At 38.7% G+C, this 27,666-nt stretch overlaps 2 protein-coding genes across 13 annotated transcripts in view; one reads left to right on the top strand and one right to left on the bottom strand.

The window, feature by feature from the left end:
* Window positions 1-27,666, bottom strand: part of CCDC146 (coiled-coil domain containing 146) — a 114,917-nt gene that overhangs the window by 57,989 nt on the left and 29,262 nt on the right.
* FGL2 (fibrinogen like 2) lies at window positions 11,616-17,928 on the top strand. The gene is made up of 2 exons (XM_001488486.7): window positions 11,616-12,319; window positions 14,546-17,928. The coding sequence occupies exons 1-2, from the start codon at window positions 11,704-11,706 to the stop codon at window positions 15,250-15,252; spliced, it is 1,323 nt and encodes a 440-aa protein (XP_001488536.3). The 5' UTR covers window positions 11,616-11,703; the 3' UTR covers window positions 15,253-17,928.

Raw genomic sequence — 27,666 nt, forward strand, 5'->3', positions numbered from 1 at the left:
AAACTATGAATAAAGAAAGACACATATAAATATGAAGGAAGGCTAACCCTTGAAATAGAGTTACGCCATAAGAAGAGGGGTGGACAGCGCAGAGGGTTAGGGATAGAAGCTACAACTCCTTGAATATACTTTGTTTTGTAGATATGATCGAGAACAGTATAGTATCTTAATTATAAAGTTAAATTAAATTTAAAAGCAATTGCTAAAAATTGAAAACAAAATAAATCAATCGAACACAACTATGTATCAAGTTGGTGCATAAGTGCACAATAATAAAAAAGATTGTACAGGACAATTCGGGAAATATAATACTGACTGGATATCTGATGATATTAGGGAATTTTTGTCAGTTGGGGGAGTATGATAATGGCATTGTGGCTACATTTTAAGGAAGTTCTTGTCTTTTAGAGATATATAGTGAAATATTTATAAACAAAATGATTTGATATTAGGGATTTTCTTCACAAAAATCTGGACTTTCACGGTATAGGAAATGAGTGGGGCATGAATCAAGATTGGCCATAAATTGATCATTGCTGAAGCTAAGTTATGGGTACGTGGAGGTTCATTATATGATTTTATTTTTGTACAGGTTTGACATTTTTCATTAAAAGGTTGTACATTTCTTGATAATCAAAGTATCAGAATTTAGATATCCAAGTGAGTGTTGACATAAAATATTTTAATGGCTATCAACCTAGTCCAATAATATAATATTGTTTCTATATATTTTACAATAATGACTACTACTATACTTAATCACCCATATTGCCAGCCTTACCTTTAAACAAAAAAGAAAATATATGGGTTTTTTTGGTGAGGAAGATTGGCCCTGAGCTAATATCTGTTGCCAATCTTCCTCTTTTTGCTTGAGGAAGATTGTCCCTGTGCTAATCTCTGTGCCAGTCTTCCTCTATTTTGTTATGTGGGACACTGCCACAGCATGGCTTGATGAGCAGAGTGTAGGTCCGCTCCTGTGACCCTAACCAGAGAACCCCAGGTCACCGAAGCAGAACGTGTGAATTTAACCACCACACCACTGGGCCGGTCCCAAGAAAATATTTTTTTAGAAAAGAAATTTTTAAAAAAATTGTCACATGCCTTCTAGAATGCAGCTCTGGGCGGGGTGGGGTACGAGATGTTTTTAAAAAAAATAATTGTTCTAAGAATTTATACTTTAAGCCAGACAACACACACAAGCATAAACAGAAAGACAAATGGGGAAAAATTTACAAAGACAGATTAATATATATTGGAGAAATTGTCTGAATCATTTTCATGCACAGCCAGGCATGTGGATAGCACATTGGGGAACTCCCAATTATTTTGAAAGATAGGAAGAAACTGTATTGCTTTCTAAAATCCCAGAAACATTGTACCAGGAAAGTTTTAATATGGGTAAACTATATTTTGGTAGCATTTTTCTACAGTCTAGCTACAGATTAAGGGTACTGTAGAGATCAATCTAGAATAGATGGTCTGGAAACGGAGACCTGAGCAGCCTTAGTCAGGCGTGGACAGGTCATTTAGTTTTTCCTAGACTTGTTCACACACCCGTATGAAAGGGCTGGTCTTGATAACATGTAATATCATTTCCTGAGGTTTTATGGCACCGTGAAGTTTGAAGTAGCTGTTTAATACTAAAGTTCCTTTAATAAACTCTAAGTGCTATTTATTCTAAATATTTTATCTTAACTACTGGAATACATATCTAGTACAATCAGCTTCTATCTGACAGTGTTATTTTGCTATTTTCTATTGTACTTGTGTTTTAAAATATGAATGAATTAAATTGTTATGAAAGCAAATAGTTCCACAGCCAAACTCCTTTACACATTTGGGAATTGTTGGAAAACATGGACGTGTTGGCTAAAAATTCACACCGTTTGTAAAGTTAAGCTGTTTGGAACTTGTACGTCCTAAAAGTTTATTTAACTTTGTCGATGGGCAATACAATAATATAATCTGAAGCAACTATTAACATGACTGGCCACTGTCAAAATGATGAAGAAGGCATTCATCTTTGATGCCCTAATGCTCTGATTCCAACCATGTCCTCTAACTTTGTTCTCTCAATATCTATTCTGGGAAAAAAAATATCCTATAAAATTAGCTTTACATATGGACTTAATATCTTCATTAAACAACAGATTGTAGTCCAGCGCCCTGCATGATTCCATTTCTCTCCCTCCTTTTTCCTCAGCTCTCTTGTCTCTCTTTGTTTCTTTGTCATCTTTATCCCGCTGCCTTCATCTCTCTGGGCTCCACTTCATTCCTCTACACTATATTTCTGTCTTCTATGTTTGGGTGGGAATTAGAGGGGAAAATTAGAGAAGATGGGCCACATAATAAGCATCAGATGTTAGCTATTCGTGGAGCATTGAGGAAGAGCAACGCAAACTTGGCCCAGATCTCCAAGTCTGGCCAGGCTCCTCATCTGGGGCTTGCCTTAGAAAGGAGAAATGTAAAATCCCCAAGTCCATATGCCTTTTAGTTGCTAAAAAGCAACTTCTTCTTCTCCCTCCTCATCCCCACTGCTTCACATTGCAGAAGCAAAGATTTAAAAAGGAGGAAAAAACAGGGAAAATAGCAAATGTAAAAAGCAAAAAATTTTAATATGTTTACCTGCCGTGTTTTTATACTTTCAGGGCTACAGCTATATCTTTATTTTGCAGAATCTATAATTAATTGAATAAACCCTACACTCATTAAATAGATTTTAGACCTGAGGAAGCTACACTTGCCATTTGTATGGAGTAAAGTTTTCTTTTAAAAGTCCCTTTTGTTCTAAACACTTCCTTTTTCTGCTTTGTAAGTGGGAGATTTTGCAGAGGTGGTAGTTAGGGAGGTGGGTAAACAGGCAAAGAAACAAGCCTAACAAAGGACAGAAACAGGAAGTTCTTCTCTACCCAGCCAGCATATATCCAAGGTAGCTATGGTTATTTACAGACACTGTGCAACCTTTGCGGTCTAACTTGGAAAAAGGGACATTTGAGGGTTAGCAGAAGGAGAGCCATTGCCATGGCATAGTGGGAGGGAAGAGAAGGGTCCGGGGAAGGCCTCAGAGCGCTCCCTAAACCCCACACAAAGGCCCCGCGCATCGCCTCTGCCCACGGCCAGCTCTGGCTCGAAACACGCTGCTCTGCAACCTTAAGCTCCACTAAGTGAGGAATGTGTCTTTTTTCGCCCTTGTCATCCCCAGGGTTGGCACGGAGCATGGTTCAGTAAATGCAAAATAAGTACTCATTGAGTGGATGAATAGCTAAAATGAAGTAGATCTTCATAATTTTCCATTGGAATTAATGATTTAATTAAAGGACAACCAGTACTTATGTTTACATTTTGATGATGTGCTTTGCTGTTATACGGCTGCTAATTAATAACACAGAATCATAAACTATCACACCTGAAAGGGACCTTAGCGATCTCTAATCTGACCTCCTCATATTACAGATGCGAAAACTAAGGCCTAGCTAAGAGGCAAGAAAGTGGAAGTTTCCTCACTAAGCACGCGGGGTCCACACCTAGTGTCCTATAGCTCTTTCCACTCTATCTGTCATGCTATTTTTGAGATGATTGCAGTAATGAAGGGAGATTTATTTTAAATTTATATTTATATGTAACCGACACAACTTGTGTGTCTATTTTGTCATTGTTTGGTGCAACGACAATTGTTGCAGCTGGACTTTGTATCAATCGTCAAGACACATGCCGTATCATTCGTACATGTCAACATGATCAAAACAATTTTGTGTTAAATACACAAGCAGAGGAAAGCGTTGATAAATAATGGTGGATACTTTAAAATAAACAAAATAAAAGCCAAGCAATCTCACATCTGTTGACAATGATGATGAAGTGGTTTCTTCTATCTTAAAAAGTTTTCACTGAAAATAACAGGAAATGACTCAAATCATAGATATTATCAAACTAGAAGCAGAAAAAGAAATAAACGAAATAAGATAATGCTATACCTCTGAACGCTATACTTTAAATCATGTTTTAAAATATTCCCTTAGAAGAACTTGGATAACAAGCTGTTAGTGTGTTTTAATGTTTATTATTAAAACTACATTGGTTCCATTGCATAAATTTTCTTTAGTTACTAGCACAGTGGAAATCACCTTTAAATTAACTTTTATTGAGAGTTCACATGCTGATATATATATTTCATAAGATAAACTTAGTTTTTAAAAATGAGTTTCAAAGAGAGCAAGGACAGGCATTTATAAGACATGCATTTAGCATGAAATGATTCCATTAGTATGGAATTAGTTCAATATTTTCACTTTTCCATAATAATTTAATTGTTTAAGATGCACGTTATGCTTATAAATGAACTAAAATATTAAAATAAATTCTTAAGCTAAATTTTATAATTCAATTTATATTTACATAGATTTTATAACATGATATATAACATTATATAACATATAATGTATATACACATAATATGTCATATATCATATAAATTCATATTTATATATTATTTTAAAATGCCAAATAAAGACAGATAAAACAAACAATACCCCAAGAATGCCAGTGATAAAATAAGTAACACCAAATGAACCAGGGCCGGCCTGGTGGCACAGCGGTTAAGTGCACACATTCTGCTTCCCGGTGACCCTGGGGTTCACTGGTTCAGATCCCAGGTGTGGACATGGCACCGCTTGGCAAAAGCCATGCTGTGGTAGGCGTCCCACATATAAAGTGGAGGAAGATGGGCACGGATGTTAGCTCAGGGCCAGTCTTCCTCAGCAAAAAGAGGAGGATTGGCAGTAGTTAGCTCAGGGCTAATCTTCCTTAAAAAAAAAAAAAAACACCAAATGAACCATCTCAACTTAGAACAAATGTATAGACATTTCCAAGAATTTAAAGCTATAGATTTTTCTAACAGTCTACAGTCAATCCTCATTATTCATGAATGCTGTATTTGCAAGTTCGCCTCCTCGTTAAGATTTGTTTGTAACCCCAAGATAACACTGGTAGGCTTTTGGGATCATCTGTAGACATGCACAGGGTGTCAAAACATTGGAGTTGCCCAACACTCATTTTCCCAGCTGGGCTCACAGGAAGGCAGCATTCTGCTGTCTTGTTCTGGCTCTCAAACTGTAAACAAGGGTCCTTTTTGTGGTTTAAGTGCCACGTTTTTCACATTTTTGCGCTTTCTGTTGGGGATTTCACTGTTTAAAATGGCTCCTGAGCTTAGCGCTGAAGTACTGGCTAGCGTTCTTAAGTACAAGATGGGTGTGATGTGCCTCACGGAGAAAATACGCGTTAGATACGCTTCCTTCGGGCACGCATCATAGTTCTGTTGGTAACGTCATGAGTTCCACGGTAATGAACCAACAATCCATATAAAATAAGACGTCTTTAAACAGAAACACATTTAAAACAAGGTTGGGTACTGATCAGTTGACAAAAATATTATGACCAGAGGCTTGCAGAAACCTAACTTGGGATGTCCTTTAAGAGCAATGGTTCAGTATTTGCTAATTCAGTATTTGTGATGGCTTCACAGAACACAGTTACCATAAATAACGAGAAACAAAAGAGAAGATGCAGAAAACCACAATTTGATTTTCCTGATTTCTTTACTAAGATCTTATTGTTTGTTTTGTTTCAGGTATATAAAAGAAAACTTAAGATCAATCTTCAATGAAGAAATAAAAATAAATACATTTTGTTTCCTCAACTTTGGTTATATGAAGCTTTCTAAGTCTCTGAAAATCAGAGAGATGACAGCAAAATCAGATGGCATCCACACCCCGTGGGTCCCTCGGATCCTCCATGATTCCTGGCTTGGTGTGGGGTATATATTAAAAACAGATTTTGTGGATAGATATTGACTAATGGATGTTCCAAGACTCCCATGGAATAATCCAGTTTCATAAAACTCTAACCCAAGAAGCCCTGGGTACTCCACTGAAGACCTGGGCCATTAGCACATCAGATGACTATATGTTCTATAGTCTTGTAAAGAGCGGACCTCCGGACGTTTCTGCCCTGACTCCTGTTGAACCAGAACCCTTAAGGATTCACATAATGGATCTTTCATGGTAAGTCCATACTGGAGAGATTTCTAGTCTGAATCTCTTCATCTGTGCTAGAGTGAGGGACTTGCAAGACAAACCAAAGAACCTACCAACTCTTATTCTAGTTTTAACCGAAATCAGGCAATTCTTGATCTCTCTATGGGTTGCTGAAATGAGGATTTTGCTTAAAGCTCTTTATATGAAATTCATAATGAACAAGGACTAAGACCCCTAAGGAATATGAAAATAAACATTATTTTCTGTTGACATTTCAAATCAAGTAGTTTAAAAAGTGAATTTTTAGATTCTTTTTTAATCACAAAAACATGCATTCCCTAAAGAATAATCAAAGGGTCTTGAATTTTAGAAATCAGCAACTACAAATGTGTTAAATTGATACATGTACTATCAAAGAAAGGCTCTCAATACTATAAATAATGATTGTCGTTAAGTTTACTTACTTCCTCTGGTACGAAACATAAAGTGTCTCCTTAAAGAAAAATTTACTAGAGGAAATTAAAATTTACTTTTGGAATCTCATCTAAATACAGTACATGCTGATCCTCACTTCAACACACTTGATATAAAAAATAAAGGAGTCTGAACATGTCGTGAATATGGACTGATGAAAGTTATTTTCATACATGGCTTATAGAAACAAATCTTGCTACTTTAAAATTCCACCACATATTGGTGTGAAATAATTTGTTTAGATCTGAAAACACATCTGTGAGAGGGCATAACGTGTCAGTCCTGGGTTGAGGGCAGACTGGGTGTAGAAGGGAAGATTCTGACACCGCCATGAGGAAGCAGTGGATGATACTAGGAGTCAGGGCACGCTGGGCATGAGAAAATCCAGAACGGCTTTCCAGCAAGAGGGAGGAGGCAAAAGGTCAAGGTCAGAGGGTAGAAATTCCATAGGAGTTAAGGACAAGAAGTCAGCTCTTCATATGTTTGCTTATCAGACAGCTGCCTCCTTGAAACTCTCTCTCCTGGTCTCAATCATGACACCTCACTCTTCTGGTTCTCATCCTATTTCTTTGACCATCCTTTTGGTTCCCATGGTTTCAAATTTGATATCCATATCTATTCTGTGCTGATTTTCATACCTAGATGTCCAACTGTTTACTAGATATTTCTAGTAATTTCATTAATAGATTAAATTCTCTGAAATGCTTAGCTGATTATATTATTATTCTCCTACTCAAAAGACGTCAGTGGCTCCCCACTGATCTAAGCAGTAATTATGCACCAGGCTCTCCACAACAGGGTACCGATACACCTTGCTAGGATTATCTGTCCCCTACGTGGCAGTGTGGCGTAGGAGGAAACACATGAGCTTTGGCGTCAGATCCAGGTTCGAATTCCAATTCTGTCTCTTAAAAACTGTAAAACCACAGGCAAGTCACTTACTACCTCAGGCCCTTTCTTTGCTCATCTGAAGTGCAGGTAGTACTTGTAGGGATGGGAGGATGTAGTGATAGTATTTGCGAAAGGCTCTTGCACAATTATAGCTCAACACCTCCTGGCCCTGTGAGTTATAAGCTCATTAGGCAGGTTGAGCCTCTTCCATGTGGTCGTCACAGTGTCCGCCTAAAGTAAGTGACCAATGGTTTTTAAATTGAGAACCCAGAGGATCACCTGTCAGTGTCAATTAAAATTGATTGGTAAAGCAGTTCTTTGTCTTTATTGGGGGAATTTTTATGGATCCTGAAGGGACAGGAGCCAGTTGCCATAGCACATCCAAGCTTTTTAGGTGCAACTATGCCATTGGCCCTTGGCTAAGTGGGGCATGCAGGGCCCAAGAATCACAGCAATGATTGGAAAGCAAATCCCTGATTCGAACAGATGAAACAAAAGCCCAGTGCAAGAGTTGGAAAGCTACACCTTTGTTAGATTTAGGAACTTTTAAAAATGTTTATGATTTACTTGAAAGTCCCTAATGAAGAAAATACAAGGGGCTAGCCCTGTGGCATAGTAGTTAAGTTCAGCGTGCTCCACTTCAGAAGCCAGGGTTCTCGGGCCTGGATCCTGGGCACAGACCTGCACCACTTGTCAGCAGCCACGCTGTGGCGGCAACCCACATATAAACTGGAGGAGGCTTAGCACAGGTGTTAGCTCAGGCCTAATCTTCCTCAGCAAAAAAAAGAAAATACAAGGTCCTCGATATCCCTTCCTAAGAAGGCCATAGCAGGCATCTTCCTATGTTCTAGCATAGCACTGAGTGTACATAAGATCCTTAATAAATACTTGACTGGTTAAATACATGGATTTATACGCCAGCCAGTCAAGGGCATTTAATAAGGTACCCTAAACCAAACATTATTCCTATATATTTCTATTTTATAAAATCTTTGTATATATTACCTATATTCTCTTTCTTTCAAAATATTTCTTTTATATATTTCTACTTTATAAAACATTTGTATATATTATTTATATTATCATTCTCTTTCTTTTTAAAATTATCTTATCATTCACTTATTTCTCTCCTCACAACAGGGGAGTGCCACAGCTTGAAAGCAGGTGAAGAGAAGAAATGAAATTATGAGATTAAATAGATACTTTTAGTCCAAAAGCTAAAAATTTTTGTCTAAAACTGGTTTGGATACATTGAATGGAATGAAGATAAAAACAAGCAATATTTTAAAAAGCTAGAAGATGACAGAGGAAAATGAGGCATAAGGTGTGTAGAACATGTTTGACAAACTTCTTTGGAAAGAATGTTACATTTATACACTGCATTTTTTTTCCTCAAACACTCCATTCTAAGTTGTTCTAACTACCATTCTTGTATGAGGGAAGAACAGCCAAATTCCTCCTTCACATTTACAGGAACTGAGGCTCAGGAAAATTACTGATCTACATGTCCCATAAGACGTGGATGCGGCGGTGGAATCCAGGTCTCCCGAGGATTCAGGGGTAAGTACAGTTGTGGAAGCATGAAGTGAGGCTGACACGCGTAGAGAACGTGGATAGGGTAGCTCAGCTGGAATGAAGGGGCTATACAGAAAAGTCATAGGAAATCAGGTTAAAGAAGGAAATAGGAGATAGACTACCTTAAGCACCTTAGGTCATACAAAAAAGAATTTGGATTTTTATTCATGAAGTCATTTTGAAATTATTTCTACAGCAATAAAATCCTTTTTTAAATAAGAAATCTTATATGAGATGCCAATATGAAAAACAAATTAAAAAGAGGTGGTTTCTCCAGTTGAAGATGTTTCCCTTTCCCGCCCTCAGCCTCTGAGGAGAAAAGTTTGAAAACTGTGAAAAACATTTGAAACCAAGAAAAGTGTGAAAAGACATGAGTGCTGACATGTTTTGGCAAGGCTGTGATATACCAAGTGGCACTGGGACCGGGGGCAGGGACCCCCTGTGGAGGCAGAAAGCACAGAGGTGGGGCTATCAGAGCTGCCAGGGGGAAGGGAAGCCAAAGATGCTGCAGACAGGAGAAGAATCAAAACAGAGCCAGGAAGATATTTGCAAACCATGTATCTGATGAGAGGTTAATATCCAAAATATATAAAGAACTCCTACAACTCAACAACAAAAAAACCACACACAACCCAATTAAAAAATGGGCAAAGGATCTGAATAGACATTTTTCCAGAGAAAATATACAGATGGCCAACAGGCATATGAAAGATGTTCAACATCACTAATAATTAGGGAAACGCAAATCAAAACTACAATGAGACATCACCTCACATCCATCAGAATGGCTATTACTATAAAGACAAGAAACAACAAGTGTTGGAGAGGATGTGGGGAAAAGGGAAGCCTCATACACCACTGGTGGGAATGCAAACTGGTGCAGCCACTACGGAAAACAGTATGGAGATTTCTCAAAAAGTTAAGAATAGAACTACCATATGATCTAGCTGTTCCGCTTCTAGGTATTTATCCAAAGAACACAAAAACACTAATTTGAAAAGATATCTGCACCTCTATGTTCATTGCAGCATTATTCACAATAGCCAAGGCCTGGAAACAACCTAAGTGCCCATTCATGGATGAATGGATAAAGAAGATGTGGTATATATTTACAAGGAAATACTACTCAGCCATAAAAAAAGATGAAATACTGCCGTTTGCAACAACATGGATGGACTTTGAGGGTATTATGCAAAGTGAAATAAGTCAGATGGAGAGTACAATTTCACTCATATGTGGAAGATAAGCAACATCAACAATAACAAACACATAGATACAGAGGTTAGATAGGTGGTTACCAGAGGGGAAGGGGGAGAGGGGAGGGCAAAAGGGGTAAAAGGGCACATGTGGACAGTGACAGATGGCAACTAGACTTTGGGTGGTGAAAACGATGTGGTCTACACAGAAATCAAACTATAATGATGTTATAAACCAATGTCACCTCAATAAAAAATTAATTAAAAAAATACTGGGGAGAGGAGGAGTACAGTCATGAGTTGCTTAACAACGGGGATATAGTCTGAGAAGTGCATCACTAGGCCATTTTGTTGTGTGAACATCATAGAGTGCGCTTACACAAACCCAGATGGTATAGCCTACTACACACCTACATGGTACCATCTTACGGGGCCACCGTCGTATATATGTTGACCGAAGCATCATTGTGCAGTGCATGACTGTATAAAAACCTAGACAGATCTTCACACAAATTGCTCAGCACGGGTCTTTAAGGACCCATTCCACTTTTAAGGAACTAAAACTGGAGATTGTCAATAATGCATTTCAGAGTACGGTTTGTGGAAGAAAGATAATCAGAATTCTAACCGTCCAGATCACAGAAATGGGCAGCGCCTTGCCTCCTGGTCCTCCATGTAGTAAAATAATGGCAAATGAATGTGCATTTTAAATTTAAAAAGGAAAGGACAGAGCCCAGGATAGCTCAAAGCTTCACACTTGGGCAGCTGTGGAAGATGACAACACAATCACAAAAACGGAGAAGGGCAAAGGAGGAGCTTGCTGGTTTTGATGAAAGACGATGATGTCCTTTTAGATGTGTCTTAATCATTTAGACATTCCCACTACACTGTGCTGTGGCCAAAGGTATAGAAAGCAGCTCTTTTTTCTCTACCATTTTTCTTCCTTTTTTCAAATAGATGAAACAAAAGTCCGTTGCATGGGTCAGAAAGCTCCAGTTTGTTATATTTAAAATGTTATTAAGTGCTTAAGATTTCACCTGAAAAGTCCAACGTGAAGAAACTACAGCATCCTCAAAGCCCATTCTGAGAAGGAAAAAGGACCATTTCCATTTTTGTAACATTTCTCTTCTTCAGACAGTCTGGACACCTAGCACATTAATTTTTATCTTTAAAAACTAATTTTTCTAGTGGAGTTAACTACAATCAAATGATTTACTTCAAGTGTCGTTATCTTGAAATCCAAGATTTTTCTTGTGCCTTATAAAATAAACGATCAAAGTGAAATGGTTGAATATGTGCCTCCAACCAACCATAGTAATTCCTGCGCATACTATTCTGATTGAGGATAAAGAACAGTTTTTGGCCAACTGGGTTTGAAGAGGACAATCTCCTCTTCCTCTGCATTTCTGAAACTGGTGATGCAAGCGCTCCCGCCCTTTTCTGAGAACACACAGCTGACTCAGGCAGGCAGCTGCCACTATGAAGACAGCTCCAGCCCTGCACACTTCCCTGCCCGGGCGAGCGCCACCGCGAAGATGAAGCTGGCAAACTGGTGCTGGCTCAGCTCAGCTGTCCTTGCTGCTTACGGTTTTTTGGTCGCAGCACACAGCGAAACAGAGGAAATTAAAGATGAAACAGCCAAGGACGCCTGCCCAGTGAGACTAGAAAGCAGAGGGAAATGCGAGGAGGGAGGTGAATGTCCCTGGCAGGTGAACCTGCCCCCACTGACTATTCAGCTCCCGAAGCAGTTTGGCAGGATCGAGGAGGTGTTCAAAGAAGTCCAGAACCTCAAGGAAATCGTAAATAGCCTGAAGAAATCTTGCCAAGACTGCAAACTACAGGCTGACGACAACCGAGACCCGGGCAGAAACGGACTGCTGTTACCTGGCACAGAAGCCCAGGGAGAGGCTGGGGACAACAGAGTGAGAGAACTAGAGAGCGAGGTAAACAGGCTGTCCTCTGACCTAAAGCATGCAAAGGAGGAGATCGACGGGCTCCAGGGCCGCCTGGAGAAGCTGAATCTCGTAAACATGAACAACATAGAAAATTATGTTGATAGAAAAGTGGCCAATCTAACATTTGTTGTCAACAGCTTGGATGGCAAATGTTCCTCTAAGTGTCCCAATCAAGAACAAATACAATCACGTCCAGGTATGTACAATAATGTTTTCTTATCATTTGTTCATGAATGTTATACAGCTAGACAATATCTATAAACAACCTGAGAAATAAGCTAAATAAATGACGGAGTAAATAAGTTAAGGCTTTTATGCAAAGTAGTACAGGAAAAACTACTATCTTTGCAAATGTGACCACAGAAATGATGTAGGACCTAATTACAAAAATCATAATTAGTACTATCCATTACACTATCCATTACAAAGCACTTTCAATTTCAGAGATTTTATTTGCTGATGCCAGAGCTACAAATAACAGAAGTAGACAGAGAATTTCTTAATGTTTTAGTACATTTAACTTCTCTCTTCACTGAAGGATTTGAAAACAATAGAGATAAGGCACTGTTTGTGGCTGTGCTCTGATCATTGAAAATCAGTTTCTTGTGGTTGGCTGACAGCTCTTCTCACGTGGCCACAGAGACCTTTGGAACATTTTACTAGTAATCTGCAGTTCATAATCCCAAACATCTAGTGAAAATGAGAGATTTATAAATGGAATAAAAGCAGCTACATGGCTTCATGTGCATGCAAAACTTTTTGCTTTGAGACCTAGTGGCACAAAAACATTTTAAGGGGAGTTTTGGCATGCCTCTAAGGGAAAGAATACATTCTTACTTTTTTCTCTCTTTTACCTTAAACTAAAATTCAAGCAGATAAAAATAGAACCCATCCAGGATTATTTGAATTAACTTTAATAAATATATGTTAAAGACCACAAACCTTACTGCCGACTCTGTCCCAGATTGCTAGCTGTGGCACTGGTTCCCCCAAACCCTGGCTTTCCAGGTGAGCTCCTGGGACCACTGCCGCTGAGGGTCTTCCTGCACTTTGGAAAGCCATCTTTGCTTTAGGACCTCCACTCACCACGAGTGTAAGTGAAGGGACATGGTGCCTGGGGCAGAGATCACTTTCCTTTGCAACAAGCACCTCATGCATGCTCCATCCCCAGGGAACCTGCCAGCACAGGTAGGTGGGGGTTTGAAGGACCACTGCTGCTAATACTCTCGGCAGCCTGTATCTCAATGTACCCTGCCCATTGCTAGGCAGAGGTTCATGTCTTAGGTGACTTCCCTGGGCACACATTAGAGTTGATGCTGCATGGCAACTTGTAACAACAAGAACAAGATCCTATTGTCTATTTTTCTACTAAAAGTTTTGGGGAAAGTATCTGAATGTTTTGAGTTCTAAATGCACATGAATAGATTTTCTTGTGCCTCAGAGTAGCTTACATTAAACTAATCTGGCACAAATTTTTAAGAAAATTATCTGCGAGTAAATATCTGTGTTTGATTCCTATAGAAACATGTTAACTGATTATTACATTTATCCTGAACATCATCCCCTGTCATTTCTTTCTGGAAACCAAACATGTAAAACACTGACTAAATACTTTCCTGGATAATAAATTCAGAATAAGAATATTTGTGTATTTCTGAAAAAAAATTGTTTTTACTTGAGCTTCTTTATTTCGTTGTCAGCAAGTAAAATAAACGCGAATGAATGATTGATGCTGTATATTAGAATTTCAATGCATCACTTGGAACGTGTTCTGTGTAACGTTCTGACAGTGGAGGCCACCTGCCCCTTTAGGTGAGAGGAAGTGGAAGCCTGTGCTCCCTCTGTGTGCACGGAATGCAGGCCCAGGAGGGTGGGGACCATCTGACTTTCGGAATCAAGGAATGCAGTAGTTACAAGAACAAGCTTTCAGCCATCCAGATCTGAGTTTGTGTCCTGGCTCTGCCTCTTAATGTTTTTGTGAACTTGACCAGGTCACTGATCCTCTTTGAGCCTAAATATTCTCCCCTTGCAGATTGGCAATAATACCTACATCATAAGGTTCACGTGCAGAGTAAGCGTGGAAATGTTACCAAGCCTTTGGCAGAATGTCTAGAACATATGGGTAGCCCTCACTAAATATTACTAAATAACTAAAACTATTACTTTTATTTCTTGTGGTTGTTTGTTGTCAATATTATTACTAACCAAGAGTGTGTTGGCGAGACTTGTCTGCTTTATGACACCAGGTTCTTGTTTTGAGGCCTTAAAAGCATTTGCTAAGCAGGTTCAAGTAAGTTTAGCAGAGCAGGGGTTCATTATTACTGTTGATTAAATTATTTCTGCTTTTGTACATGTAAAGAATTCTTCAGATGCATTGTTTTTATTAACGAAATCCAATGCCTTTCTTTTCTTCCCCCTTCAGTTCAACATCTAATATATAAAGATTGTTCTGACTACTACACAATAGGCAAAAGAAGCAGTGAGACCTACAGAGTTACACCTGATCCCAAAAACAGTAGCTTCGAAGTTTACTGTGACATGGAGACCATGGGGGGAGGCTGGACAGTGCTGCAGGCACGTCTCGATGGAAGCACCAACTTCACCAGGACATGGCGGGACTACAAAGCAGGCTTCGGAAACCTCAGAAGGGAATTTTGGCTGGGGAACGATAAAATTCATCTTCTGACCAAGAGTAAGGAAATGATTCTAAGAATAGATCTTGAAGACTTTAATGGGGTCAAACTCTATGCCTTGTATGATCAGTTTTATGTGGCCAATGAGTTTCTCAAATACCGCTTACACATTGGTAATTATAACGGCACAGCTGGAGACGCCTTACGTTTCAGTAAACATTACAACCATGATCTGAAGTTTTTCACCACCCCAGACAGAGACAATGATCGATATCCCTCTGGGAACTGTGGGCTTTACTACAGTTCGGGCTGGTGGTTTGATGCATGTCTTTCTGCAAACTTAAATGGCAAGTATTATCACCAAAAATACAGAGGTGTCCGCAATGGGATTTTCTGGGGCACCTGGCCCGGTATAAGTGAGGCACACCCTGGGGGCTACAAGTCCTCTTTCAAAGAGGCCAAAATGATGATTAGACCCAAACACTTTAAGCCATAAATCATCAACGCTCATTCCTCTGAGTCTTCATATCCAACAGGGCAATTAATTCCTTCAGCACTTCAGAGTATGTGTCATACTCTTTTCCATAGCTAAAAACTTATCTCTGAGCAGTGGGTTCTTATACCACTCAGCATTTGAAATAAAGCTGAGAAATATACATTTTTAAGGAGTCTTTTCTTGCTGTTATACTGTTATCCAAGTTATACTTGCAAGCAATTGAGAATATTGAGAATTGCACATTAGACTTATAATTCTCTTAATTTCCACGAATTGAAAAGTTTTCTATTATTTGTATTACTCACTATGATTAAAAAATAATTGTTTATTCAGCAGACTAGATTTTACATAAGTAATCTGTATTTTGGCTGTGACTTAAACACATCTGAAGATATATCACTCTTTTTAGGCTATAAACACTTACTTGGGTATTTGCTTGTCTCTAAATACCCTAATCCTCATTCTGAGATAAACTTACTCAATTTATGGCATTTATTTTGGGTCAGGAAAGCCTACAGCATTTTAGTTCCCAGTCAAAGGGCAATACATATAATTAAACCTGTCTATGTACTAGTCATGAAATGTAAAATATTTGTCATGTAAAAGATTTTAAAATGTGGTAGCATAATGTCACTCCTAAAAGCATTCAGAAAATTAATTTAACCTTAGAGACCATGGATTAAAGGTAATTTGTTCACAGTTTATAACTTTTTAGATGTTTGATGGTGAAAACTGTTTTAACACAAAAATTATCTTCCTCTGCTCTGTCTGCACACTAGTTCTTAATTCAAGGTTGCTCACTACTGTGTTACATTGCTGGTAGGCTTTCTGCTGGAGAGGCAGGTGTGGGTGGAGATTCAGCATTTATTCATAGGCTATAACACTCTGAAGGCTGATTTTATATCCAAAGCAATAATATCATGAAGTGATTCACTTCATAGAAAGCTAAGTTTTATAGGACAATAGATAGATCTACTAATAAAAAACATGTGGATTTTGAAAATACATAGAACAGTAGTTGAAACATTATATATTTCAACCCTAACTGGTGTATTGCTTATTTTACTATCAGAAGATTCAAATATAGGCGTTTATTTTTTTAACCAAACAAAAGTATCTGGAACTTTTATAATTCATTAATTAATTCTGGAATGCAAGTATATTAAAAAGATTATAAAAAATAATGTGTAAAATTTCATCACTGTAAAAAGGGATCATTTCAGAGAGAATAGTATTCTACTGCATGTTTAAAAAATGCTCTAGAATAATTTGAAATAATACACCATACTGTATGTGAGTCATAGAAAGGCATTAAATTTTTAACTTCTAGTGTCTTTTTCTAACAGAGTAACCAAGTTTTCAAAATATATTCACAAAGATGTCTTTACTTATTGTTTGAAAATGATTAAGGAGGATAGGTGCTTTAAGTAACAAGTTAATTTTTCAAATATTACCCTTATAGAAAATTTTAATCAAAAAGAAGCAAGACATTCTTTTAAAAATATATAGCATACAAAGCTTTCAGGTAAACATGATGAAAATTAAGTTATTATGAATACTATTAAAATGTTAAAGCAAGAGAAATGCAAATAGAATTAAGTAATAACCAAAATGTAAAATATCATTGTAGATGTCAAACGCTACATATCTACTCAATAAGATACCAAACATAAATGTTGTAACTGATTTACTCTTTATTTCTCTCTCTCTTCTTTTTTTTTTAAAAAAGACTAAGAAGATTTTGATATATACAACATATTTATTTCAGATAAGGGCATTTTCATTTATTATATATAATTATTAATATATGTATAAATTTAAGTAAATCTCTGTAATCAAAAATGGACTCATCAAAAAATACAGTTCTAAAGAAAAATAGCTCACATAAAAAGTGTCCACTGATTTAATGGGAACCATGAGTCATTTCAGGAGAATTTGGCAAATAATTCATTAATCCATGAAAAAACTCAAAAGCTTGTCCTTTTATCTTTCCACCTTATTTCAAAGGATAAAAATTTTATTTTCCATTATACTTTTAAGGAACTTTTCTAATGAAAAATTCTGTCACATAGCAATTCCTTTTTAGAATCATCTCCTGTCACTTAAATATATTTTAGGTTTTGATAATCTTTAACAAGTTGATGGAAATGAATTATATCTGAGTCTTTTGCTTTCACATAACTATTCACTAATATATGTTAATGTTCATAAATGCAGATTGACTATTAACAATATATTATTTTAGAGTCTTGTCTTTGTTCCATATTAATGGCTAATATTTGTTATTTTAACTAAGAATTTATTTCTGAGCCTTACCATTCTTGGAAAATATTGACTAAAATTGAGTCCTTAGAAATTCCAAGTGGACCTGATTCTCTCATTGCTGAGAAAAACAATCAGCTTTTTCTGATAAGCAGTAATGCTCCAAATGAATTAATGACATTTTCGTCCAATACATAAAGAGCTTAAATATACAAAGCATAAAAGATACCCTAGTAACAAAATTTGCTGGTCCTTATTTTTGCATGGCTACCCAAGGAAAGATTTTAAAGGTAAAAGAGATGGGTAATATGATCATGATAAGCTCTTGTTAGAATTCTTATTTTCATTTATGTATAAATAGATTTATGTTCCATGTGTTTTAAAAACCGTGTCAAATAAAAGATTTAATCTTCACATTTACTTACTTCTTCAATGTGGAAACATTAAATATTATTGTTTATAAAATAATAATTATATATTTCCTCTTGTATGAAAAGTTGCATAATGTTTACCTAATCTAGACAATATCTTTGAAGACTTCGATGAGTACTATTTCATCAACAGGAAGACAGGCAAATACAGGAACTCCATTATCTTATTTCCCTCTACAATACTGTTGAAACATTTGAAATGCAAACGTTTCAGTTTCATTTTGCAGCATTCAACTCCATCTCCTCTTTCTCTCCCGTTAATGTTGCTGCTCTGGTTCGGCCCTCATCAGCTCCTTAGGATAACGCAAACGCTTCCTAATAGCAGCCTGTGCCTCTGGTTTCAGTCTATTCCAATCCATCTTCCATGTCACTGCCAGAGGGATTATTCAAAAACATAATTCTGATCATGTTATTGTCCTGCCTAAAACCTTTCACAACTCCTCATTTCCATAAGGACAAGCTCCTGCATGAACTGGTTTCTGCCGACCCTTTCAGCATCCTTTTCCGTCACTACTCACACTCCTGCCATACTGAATGCCTTGTCGTTCTCCAACAAACCATGTTCTCTCTATTTTCATTACTTTGTATACACTGTTTCCTTGGCCTAGATAGAATGCCATCCCCAACTCCTGCTGGGTTTTGTCTTATCACCCATGATAAGAGCAGGGAGTCGGAGACAGATTTGCTAGGTTTGAATTTCAGCTCCACCATCACAAGCTGTGTAATCATGGGCAAGTCGCTTAATCTCACTGTTCATTGGTTCCTTCAGTTATAAAATAGGGATAACAATAGAATTTGCCTGATAGAGCTATTGAGGGGATTAAATGAGATAACACGTAAAGTACCTGGAACAAACATACGGATTATTAGTAGTAGCCTCCTCCCCCTCCCCCTCCACAGTTATCTCTTCTGGGTAGACTTCCCTGATGACATCAGGAGGGGTTTAGTACCTCTCCTCTTTGATCCTACACTATCATATATATACCTTATTATATATTACATTATTTAATAATTGTCTAGGTTCTACCCTGAAATCAATCTGTCTGGCTAGGATGTAAAGGAAATTTGAGACATACTGTAGAACTGGGTACAGAACAGTGGCAAACTTTTAGAAGGGGTTCTGGGAACACATCCCAGGGACATGCCAGGCAGAGGGGTACAGCTGCACTGGGCTGGAGGGCACAGGCCTGTTCTACCTGGCTGAGTTCCTAAAGAAAAGAAGAATTTTTCATACTTCTTATACTCTATCGTAATTTTGAAATTAATTTTAATCATAAAATATTCATGAATGCTTTAATTTTAAAAAAATTCACTGATTAGACTAAAACATCTCTGCAAACCACCTTCGCTTCCAATCTCATCCCTCTCCCCAGAGGTAACAGGCCGAGTTGGCTGAATCCAAATCAATTACATTCTGTGCGTTGCCAAGTTGCAACATCCGCTGAATCATAGTCTTGCCAGGTTTCTTTCTTTTATTGATTGGAAAAAGTTGGAAGTAAGAATTCAAACAAGGGAAATTGGGCAGACTTGGAGAACTCAGATTCCCCGGAATTCCCAAATGTGACTGAGCCTCCCCTGCTCCTTAAAGTGGTCCCTCCCCACGTTTGATGAGTCTCTTCTTGTTGGAAGACACAGTTGCTTTCTCTCCCGAGGGAGCGATCTTAATTCTCCTTTAGGCTCCTTCATCCCACTCCTTAGCATCTCCAGGGCATGTCCTAATGTCAATTACAAAGTCAAAATAGAGGAGAAGACTTTGCATGACTTTGCTACCTTATATCAACAAAAAGCTGGGGAATATATGTGGAGGCAGATTTTGAGGTTGCTTGACCAAGGAAGGAAAAACAGAATTTTATTTATGACTGAATTTATTGATATAGGTATATTTAACAGGAATTCTGGATTCAATGGGCTAGCTTGAACAGATGAATTTGGTTCTAATAGTTTGCTCGATTAGTTAACACAAACCTAACTTCAACAGCAGTCCATGCTAATTAAAGTTGAGAAGCCAGAAATGTCATGGACCTAAAAGACTTATGGAGATAGAAATGTCAGAGTGGATTTGCTTGTAATTCATTCAACAAGCGTTTATTGAGTGTGTTCCATGTGCCAGGCAGGCTTCTAGGAGGCCAGAGGTATATTAGTGGCCAAAAGACACAAAACCCTACACTCAGGAAGTTTATATTTTATCAGAGGAGATGAATAAATAAACAACGTATGATAAATGCCACTAAAATTAAACAGGGTGAGGGAGATAAGGAGTACCAGAGGAGGGGGTGCTGGCGGTCTGGGGAGACCTCTCTGAGGAGGTGACATTTGGAAAAAATCCAAAAAGATGAGAGAATGAGCCAGGCAGCAATCTGGGAGAAGCTTGTTCCAAGCAAAGGGCGGATCAAAGGCTTGGCATGATTTAGGGTCAGCAAGGAGGCCAGTGCAGGAAAAGCAGACAGTCTCGGGGGAGGGGTTTAAGAGATGAGGTCAGAGAGCGCTTTGGGAGTTGGGGTTGAACAAGGGATGGGGGCAGGGGGCTGCCAGATCATCTGGACCTGTAAGTCATGGTAAGGATTTTGCCTGAGTAGGTAAGAGCCATAATGGTTCTGATCAGGAGGTACGTGATCTGATCCGGTTTTTAAAGAATCACTCTTTGTTGTTGAGTGGGGCATAGACTGCCCGGAGACAAAGATGGATGGAAGCATGCACACTGGTTTGACAGTGTTTGCACTAATCTTGGAGAGAGATGATGAAAGCATGCACTGTGGTGGTTGCAGTAAAGTACACCTTTAAGGTAGAGCTGACGAAATTCGCTGATCAAAGATCAGGGGTGGATAGTGAAAAGATTAGAAGTGTCACAGAAAATGACAGGATTTTAGCCTAAGCAACTTTGACTGATAGAATGGCCGTGAACTGCGATGGGGAGGACTCTTGGGGGAGCCCGTCTGGAAAGTGTGTGTGGGGCCGGGTAAGGGCTGGGGTGAGCAGCTTTGAATACTATAAGTTCAGATATCTATTAGACATCCAAGTGGATGACATCTGAATCTTAGTGTGACATTCAGGGAAGACATCTAGGGTTTAGAAATACATTTGAGAGTTGCTAGAATATAGATGGTAACAAATCCATAGGACCAGATGAGATAACCTCCTAAATAAGTGTGCAGCATATGGAGCAAAGACTTTCACAGAAGGAGCTGGAGCTAAGGAGGAGTCAGCACAGTTTCCACCCTGTAACTGTGCCATTCGAAAGGTCCCAGGACTAATTCCTTATGGAGAGGGCAGAGATTTATTCTCACTGGAACAGATACTTTCTCTAGATTCTTTTAGATTTGGATTTGCTTTTTCCTTGCTTCTGCCAGCAACAGTATTTTGTTGAGTTAGTAGATGTCTTAAAAGCCATTACGGTAATCCACAAATCATTGCTCTGGACTTAGGAAGTCACTTCACAGTGAAGAGGGGAGCCGATGACCTATTGAAGCCTCAGATATTGCATCTTCTGGGAGACAGCACCTATGAGGTTGGAGTGTTGTCATGCAGGATACAGTGTGTGTATGTGTGTGAGTGTTATGTGTGTGTACATATGTAGATAGTAAAAGAAATATAAACTAGGCCACAGACCAAAAAAATTCTCATTTGTTAACAGCACACTGCCCAAATTTGAGGAAGCATGTATGGTCATTTGAAATCATTAGGGTACTAGTTTGCTATGATAATAAACCTTTAGTCAAGCAGAGACTAGTTTTACTGCTTTCCTCTTTATTCTAGAGACATTAATGAACTTAAAACTTGTTTCTTTCACAAATATTTTTGAAGTTATTCAAGTTAGAGGTAACCTAAATCTTTCATTTCTGACAGCTTTCAAATGGCTGGAATGGGTATACTTGAATCTGACTGGCAGTTTTCACTTAATGTTGGGTCCAGTGGCAGGCGGAAATGAGTGAGTCCTCTGCACATGGGTAGGTTTCCCTTGTGGTATACACGCACACACATGACACATGTACTTATAGGATACACATACGTGCTTATGTGTGCTATTGGTAATACATATGCTGTAATACACAAACAAAGTCTGCCCATTGAAATAAAATAGATACGCAGCTCTTACATGTAGTGAAAGGTTAATACAACAGAAATCACCATGGGCCAATAGCTAGCTTATTTTAAGCAATGTTTTATAAAATAGATTGCCATAAATAGAACTTTAGTTTCTTGAAATCCCCTGTGGCATACTCTATGCTATTAATACTGCTGTTTTTCTTTGAACTGTTCCTTAAGCACCTCTCGTCTCCTTCACAACCCCACAGCATGCCTCCTACCACTTTGCTTTCTACTCCTGGACAACTTCTCTGTCAGGTCAGCAGCCTACTGTCCTCATGCTCATATTCAGTTCTGCCTCTGCACCGTGGCTCACCTAAAGTCCCAGGGGTAAATCAAAATTAAAACTATGATCTAGCTAACGTGATCAGGATCTTCCTAGACATCAGATGGTCTCTCAAAAAGATCTGTATTATTTTATTAGCCATTTTTAGAAGGAAATCTACACTATACCTCTGAAAATATATACTCTTCTTTTGAAGGCAAAAAAAAAAATGTTTTAAAATAAATAGCCTTTTTTGTCTTGGCCCCTTAAAATAACTGATATTGCATTTTATATTTATTATTTTAATCCAATAAATATTTATCATTTGCCTACTCTGTTGGTATAGCATGGTAATACATGCTTATCAAAGTATTTTGAATAGGATTTTTTCCAAATAATAACTTCTTAAACTCTCCAAATCTGAGTTGAATCTCTGCATTCAAGAGTTTCTGTGAGTAATTAAGGATGATACTGTTTAAGACAAGTTGCTTCTCTATCACAAAAGGTCTCATACAAAAGTTCAGCATATTTGGGATCACGCAGAATCTGGAAACTTGTTCAGTTTCTATCTCTGGAAATTGCCTTTCTCATCTTCTACAAGAAGCAGATAATTTGTGCTTATGCTGTGAAAGTTTATCAAAAAGGGCCCACAAAATTATTTGCTTACATTTATTTCTCACTCAGTAATGTCAGTATCACGGGTTTTTTTTCAGTTAATCTAAGTAACCTATTTTAATTTTTGTTTAGAGATTCTTGCTTCTAAATATTAATAATGATAAGCAGCTGTTACTTTCCGAGTGCCAACCATGTGCTGGACATTTCCTAGGAGCATTTCTAATGTTATCTCTGCTTGCTATGACTAATACCGCATTAAGGAGTAATGTTTTACGCTCATTAAAACCTTCCCTGAAAAAACCAACCAACCACTGTTATCTACAAGCTGTTTATCATGTGTGGACCATTGTTCATTTTTGGTTTTCTTGACTTTTTGGGCGTATTTCTCATGAAATGGACTAATTTTCCCCCAAAAAAATTACCTATGGTAATCCCATGATGAAAGTGACACAAAGAAAAGCTCCACATCACCACTGCTCTGACTTTGTGTGACTTCCCACTATAAAGTGGAAAATGATTCCAATTAAATCTCAGTTTAGAGTGAAACATCTCTTTTTGAGTCTTAGCAAATCAATTATATAACATTCTGTTAACAGGAGATATTTCAAAAATGAATATATTTTCAAGTACATTAATGTCCCTACTTAACCTAGTGGTTAAAAAATTGTTTTCTTCCAGCAGCTAAGTCAGAGTTTATAACAACTCTGACAGGAAAGGCATACAAGTTTCTATGCTCTCCAAACACTATTTTACTCCCATGGTTACATGGCAGAATTCACTGATGAAAACATTCTGCTTAAGTACAAAGCACTTTGTAAGTTCTTTGGAAGCTGAATGATTTCTCATGTAAATGCCAAAGTTCTCAATTTCATTTGTTGCATAAAATAATTCTTTTAAAATGTGACTATCATTTACAAATGAATGGTGTTGGTGATGGCTACTTTTTTTATTTCTAGCTTATTTCAAGTAAAATTTTTGTCTTTATCTGATCAAGCCAATGATAAAAAGTCTAGAGAGGCTCTGATGACACGGGTAATTATGGAAGTTGGACAAGATGACCAATACTTTTATGATGAATGTGGGTTGATATTTAACATGCTAAACTTCTAGAGTAGAGGTTCTCAAACTGTGTCCCCAGCGACCCTCAGGTTTTGCAGACATACTTCACGAATGCCAAGGAAGCAGGGTAGGGGAAGAAGCCAGGAGAATGTATGATGGTGAAACACTGTTCACCTAGAATAGTTCTGCTTTTATTTAGATCTTGGGGCTCCCTTCAATTTCACTTAAAGAAAAGGTTTTGTTTCCAAAAAATATTTGAAAATCATTGCCTCCCCATTGCATATCCCTTTGGGGGCTCAGCTAGCAAAAATAAAACCGGAATAGAGGCATGATGGTTCTAACTTGGTATGATATTTCTAAGCATTTAAATCTCTGAGAATTTAGGTGGACTTGATGCGGAGAATGAATTGGGAAACTTGTAAGAAATTTCTCCTCTTTAAGCGTGCCTTATAAAATAGTGACTCAGTAGTGTGATTATGTTGGTGGAGGCGTTACTAATCACTGTGTACATTCATCCCATTGAAAAGGGCATGGTAACGTGCACGACAGTGAGCTAACTGATGGTTTGCACGGAATATCAAGAAGAATAGCGTAGGCTTCCTGCTTTCAAAGTTCCTAAAGCCACTATAGATTAGCTTAAAAAACAGGAAAGAAAATAATAAGTGGCACAAGGTAAGTGCAAGTGTTACTGCACAAAAATGGGGTTGTCCTACCCAATGTGCATAAATACGCCAATTAACCAATGACATCAGTTTTATTCTGTGAGATGGATCCACAGGGAGATGGGGGCGTGTGTCCTCAGATCTGACTCTCCAACTCAGGATCTGGGGTGCAATTTACGAGGTTAGGGAGAACAGGCTGGCATGAGGAAATGCTGGTGGGACAGGTTTTAATTGGTGGGTTTCCAGCATTTATGGCAAGGTTCTAAACATTTATGATGAGGTTCTAAACATTTATGGTGAGGTGGGGACGGAATTTTAACACCGGATCTTCCTGGATGACGGACCTCTTGCTTCTGAGAAGAGTCCGGCTTTTAAGTTCCAGTCAGGTCCTGGTCCTTTGGTTCCGTAGGGGGGAGAATCTTTGGTTCCACAATCATTTCATGTCAAGATTTCTTCTTCAGCACGTGCTCTGGCTACTTGACTTTGCAAATTTTCTGAAAGACAATTCTTTTTTTTTTCTTCTTTTTATTTCTTTTAAAAGATTGTCACCTGAGCTAGCATCTGTTGCAAATCTTCTTTCTTTTATTCTTCGTCTCCCCAGATCCCCTTGGTAAGTAGTTGTATATTCTAGTTGTAGGTCTTTCTGGTTGTGGCATGTGGGACACCGCCTCAGCATGGCTTGATGAATGGTGCTGTGCCCGCGCCCAGGATCCAAACTGGCAAAACCCTGGGCTGTTGAAGCAGAGCACGCAAACCTAACCACTCAGGCATGGGGCCAGCCCCTGAAAGACAATTCTTAATCAATCTGTGGATAAACCATGGGGTCAGTTGAACTGGCCCCGGAGGGCCTGTGGTTACACAAGCACCATGCAGAAAGGGTACAACAACAGAAGTGACAGCACTTTGTCAGGAAGTGAGATGCTTCAAGAAAAAGGTGGGATCTGAGCTGTTCTTGAAAGATGGGTAGAATTCTGAAGCACAGGATGGGGAGGAGAGCACTCCTGGGCTGGGTGTAGGATGAGCGAAGGCGTCAGCAGGTCGGAAAATCAGGAACTAGTTAGGGAAACAACAATACGTCTGGTTTGGCTGGAGCATGGGGTATGTGGCAGGGGACAGCAACAAAAGGAAGAAAGGAATGGTGGATCAGATTGTAGATGCATTTGACTGTAAGGTCAAGGAGGTGACACTTAATCCTTATAATGGGTGAGGAAAAAAATCAAACCTCATATCTACAATCTCCTCTGGCTGCTTATTGATTGCTCAGTTCTGTGCCTGGGCTGTGAGGTGATGACGGATACTGGGTGGGAAGGAAAACTGGAAGGAACTCTGAAGCCTGTTTTACAAAACAATCCAGCGATATCAAGGAGAAGATGGGTGGAGATACAGAGTGGGAAAAAGTCAGCCTGGGGCGGGGGCACAAATTTCTGGAGGAGTGTTTAAGGAGGAGCGGGGAGGGGTGGTATGAGAGAGGCATCTGCTGTGATGAGGAATTTGGGGAAGTTTTGCTGCATGACGTGTTGCAGAACTCCCTCCTGTGTTCCTGAAGCGCCTTTCAGTACAGTCACATTGCCTTCCAAGCATGTCTGGAGGCAGATCTGTGTTTCTTTTTGGCTGTGGTGAGACGGGTTTTAAGGTGGGAGAGAGACGGCTCAGTTTTATTCAGTTCACAAACTATCTGTTGAGAGCATAGGGTTTCCCCAGCAGTTCCTCAGGGGGCTTGGGGCAGTGGTGCTGGTGGTGACAGCAGATGTGAAGCTGGGAGAACAAAGGACATTCACCTCTGCATCCTTCACCTCTACATCCACCACATCCAAATCCCTTTCACATATTGCCCTTCTGTGTAAGATTTCCACTGGAAAAAAGTGATAAAAGCGGTTTAAAAAGAGGGTGAAAACCACCATGGTAGGCAGTAAGGTGCCCCTGAAGGATCGTAAGCTGAGAAAGGTACCATTAGCGTCAAGTGCTGCTCAGAGAATGTAAATAACTTGCTGACGGCTGCATGACTGCTACATGTGGAGCTAGAACAAAGACCCATTTTGACTGAACCACTCCCTGCCCCACCAATCAGAGATTTTCTTTCCAAACCATTAAGATTTAAGATATTTTCAGCCTGTTTATTCTTAGATGTAGGCTTTACAGACAGCAAAATTCCTATCTTCTTAATCTGAGGTCGAGGTCCAGTAATTCTTATACCCACTTATTTCATTGCCCTTGATGCCACCCAGGTATTCCTGCTTGCCTCCACCTGGGGATGTATGGGCTGGAAATATGAAAAGAACTTTTGCATCAGAAGATAATGGATTTGGCACTAGGTTCTAAGCTTGTTGCTGGCATCTCCTTTCTGTTTCCGCTTACACCAACATACACGCCAGATGGAACAAAGGTTAAAATATAATGACTCAAACTGTCAATGTACTAGGAGAAAACACAGGAGACCATTTATGATCTCAGAGTAACAAAGGTCTTCTTAAGTAGGACACAAAATCGCGAGGTTGTGAAAGGAACGATCAATAAGTTTAAGCATGTACAAAAATAAATTTCCACATGGAGAAAAACGCCTTACGCAAACTCAAAAGAAATCCAACAAACTGAGGGAAAGATTTTTGCAATGCATATTACACAGAAAGGCTTACTTTCTAAATGTATAAAGAGTTTCTATGACTCAAAAGAAAAAAACTACACAACAAAAAAATGGAAAAAAGGATGTGAACAGAATTCACAAAAGAGGAAGTACAAATAGCTCTTTGGATTAGTCATGCTTCTCACTTCTGTAAAGCTGATGCTCTAAGGTCTGCCCTCCATGCCCACGCCAGGCACGCCTTGTTTGAGACAGCCTGATAATACGCCTGAGTCACCTTGCCCAGGCTTCCTGCCTCCCTCATTGCCTCCCTCCCCGCAACAGCACTGAGGGGAGTCCTCCTCGTGCGGGCACATTTTCCAAACGGAAACAAACCAATCCAGACACCACACCCTGGACTATCTCCTTTATCAAGCTCTCACCCTCAGGCCACTGTACAACTGCCCTAATCATCCCAAC

The sequence above is a fragment of the Equus caballus genome, chromosome 4, assembly GCF_041296265.1.
Source record: "Equus caballus isolate H_3958 breed thoroughbred chromosome 4, TB-T2T, whole genome shotgun sequence".
NCBI lineage: Eukaryota > Metazoa > Chordata > Mammalia > Perissodactyla > Equidae > Equus > Equus caballus.

What these genes read in the sequence shown, in the direction of transcription:
- FGL2 (XM_001488486.7), top strand. Translation starts at nt 11,704, where the DNA reads ATGAAGCTGGCAAACTGGTGCTGGCTCAGCTCAGCTGTCCTTGCTGCT. An exon ending in ACAAATACAATCACGTCCAG is followed by an intron (nt 12,320 to 14,545) that starts GTATGTACAATA and finishes TTCCCCCTTCAG; the next exon opens with TTCAACATCTAATATATAAA.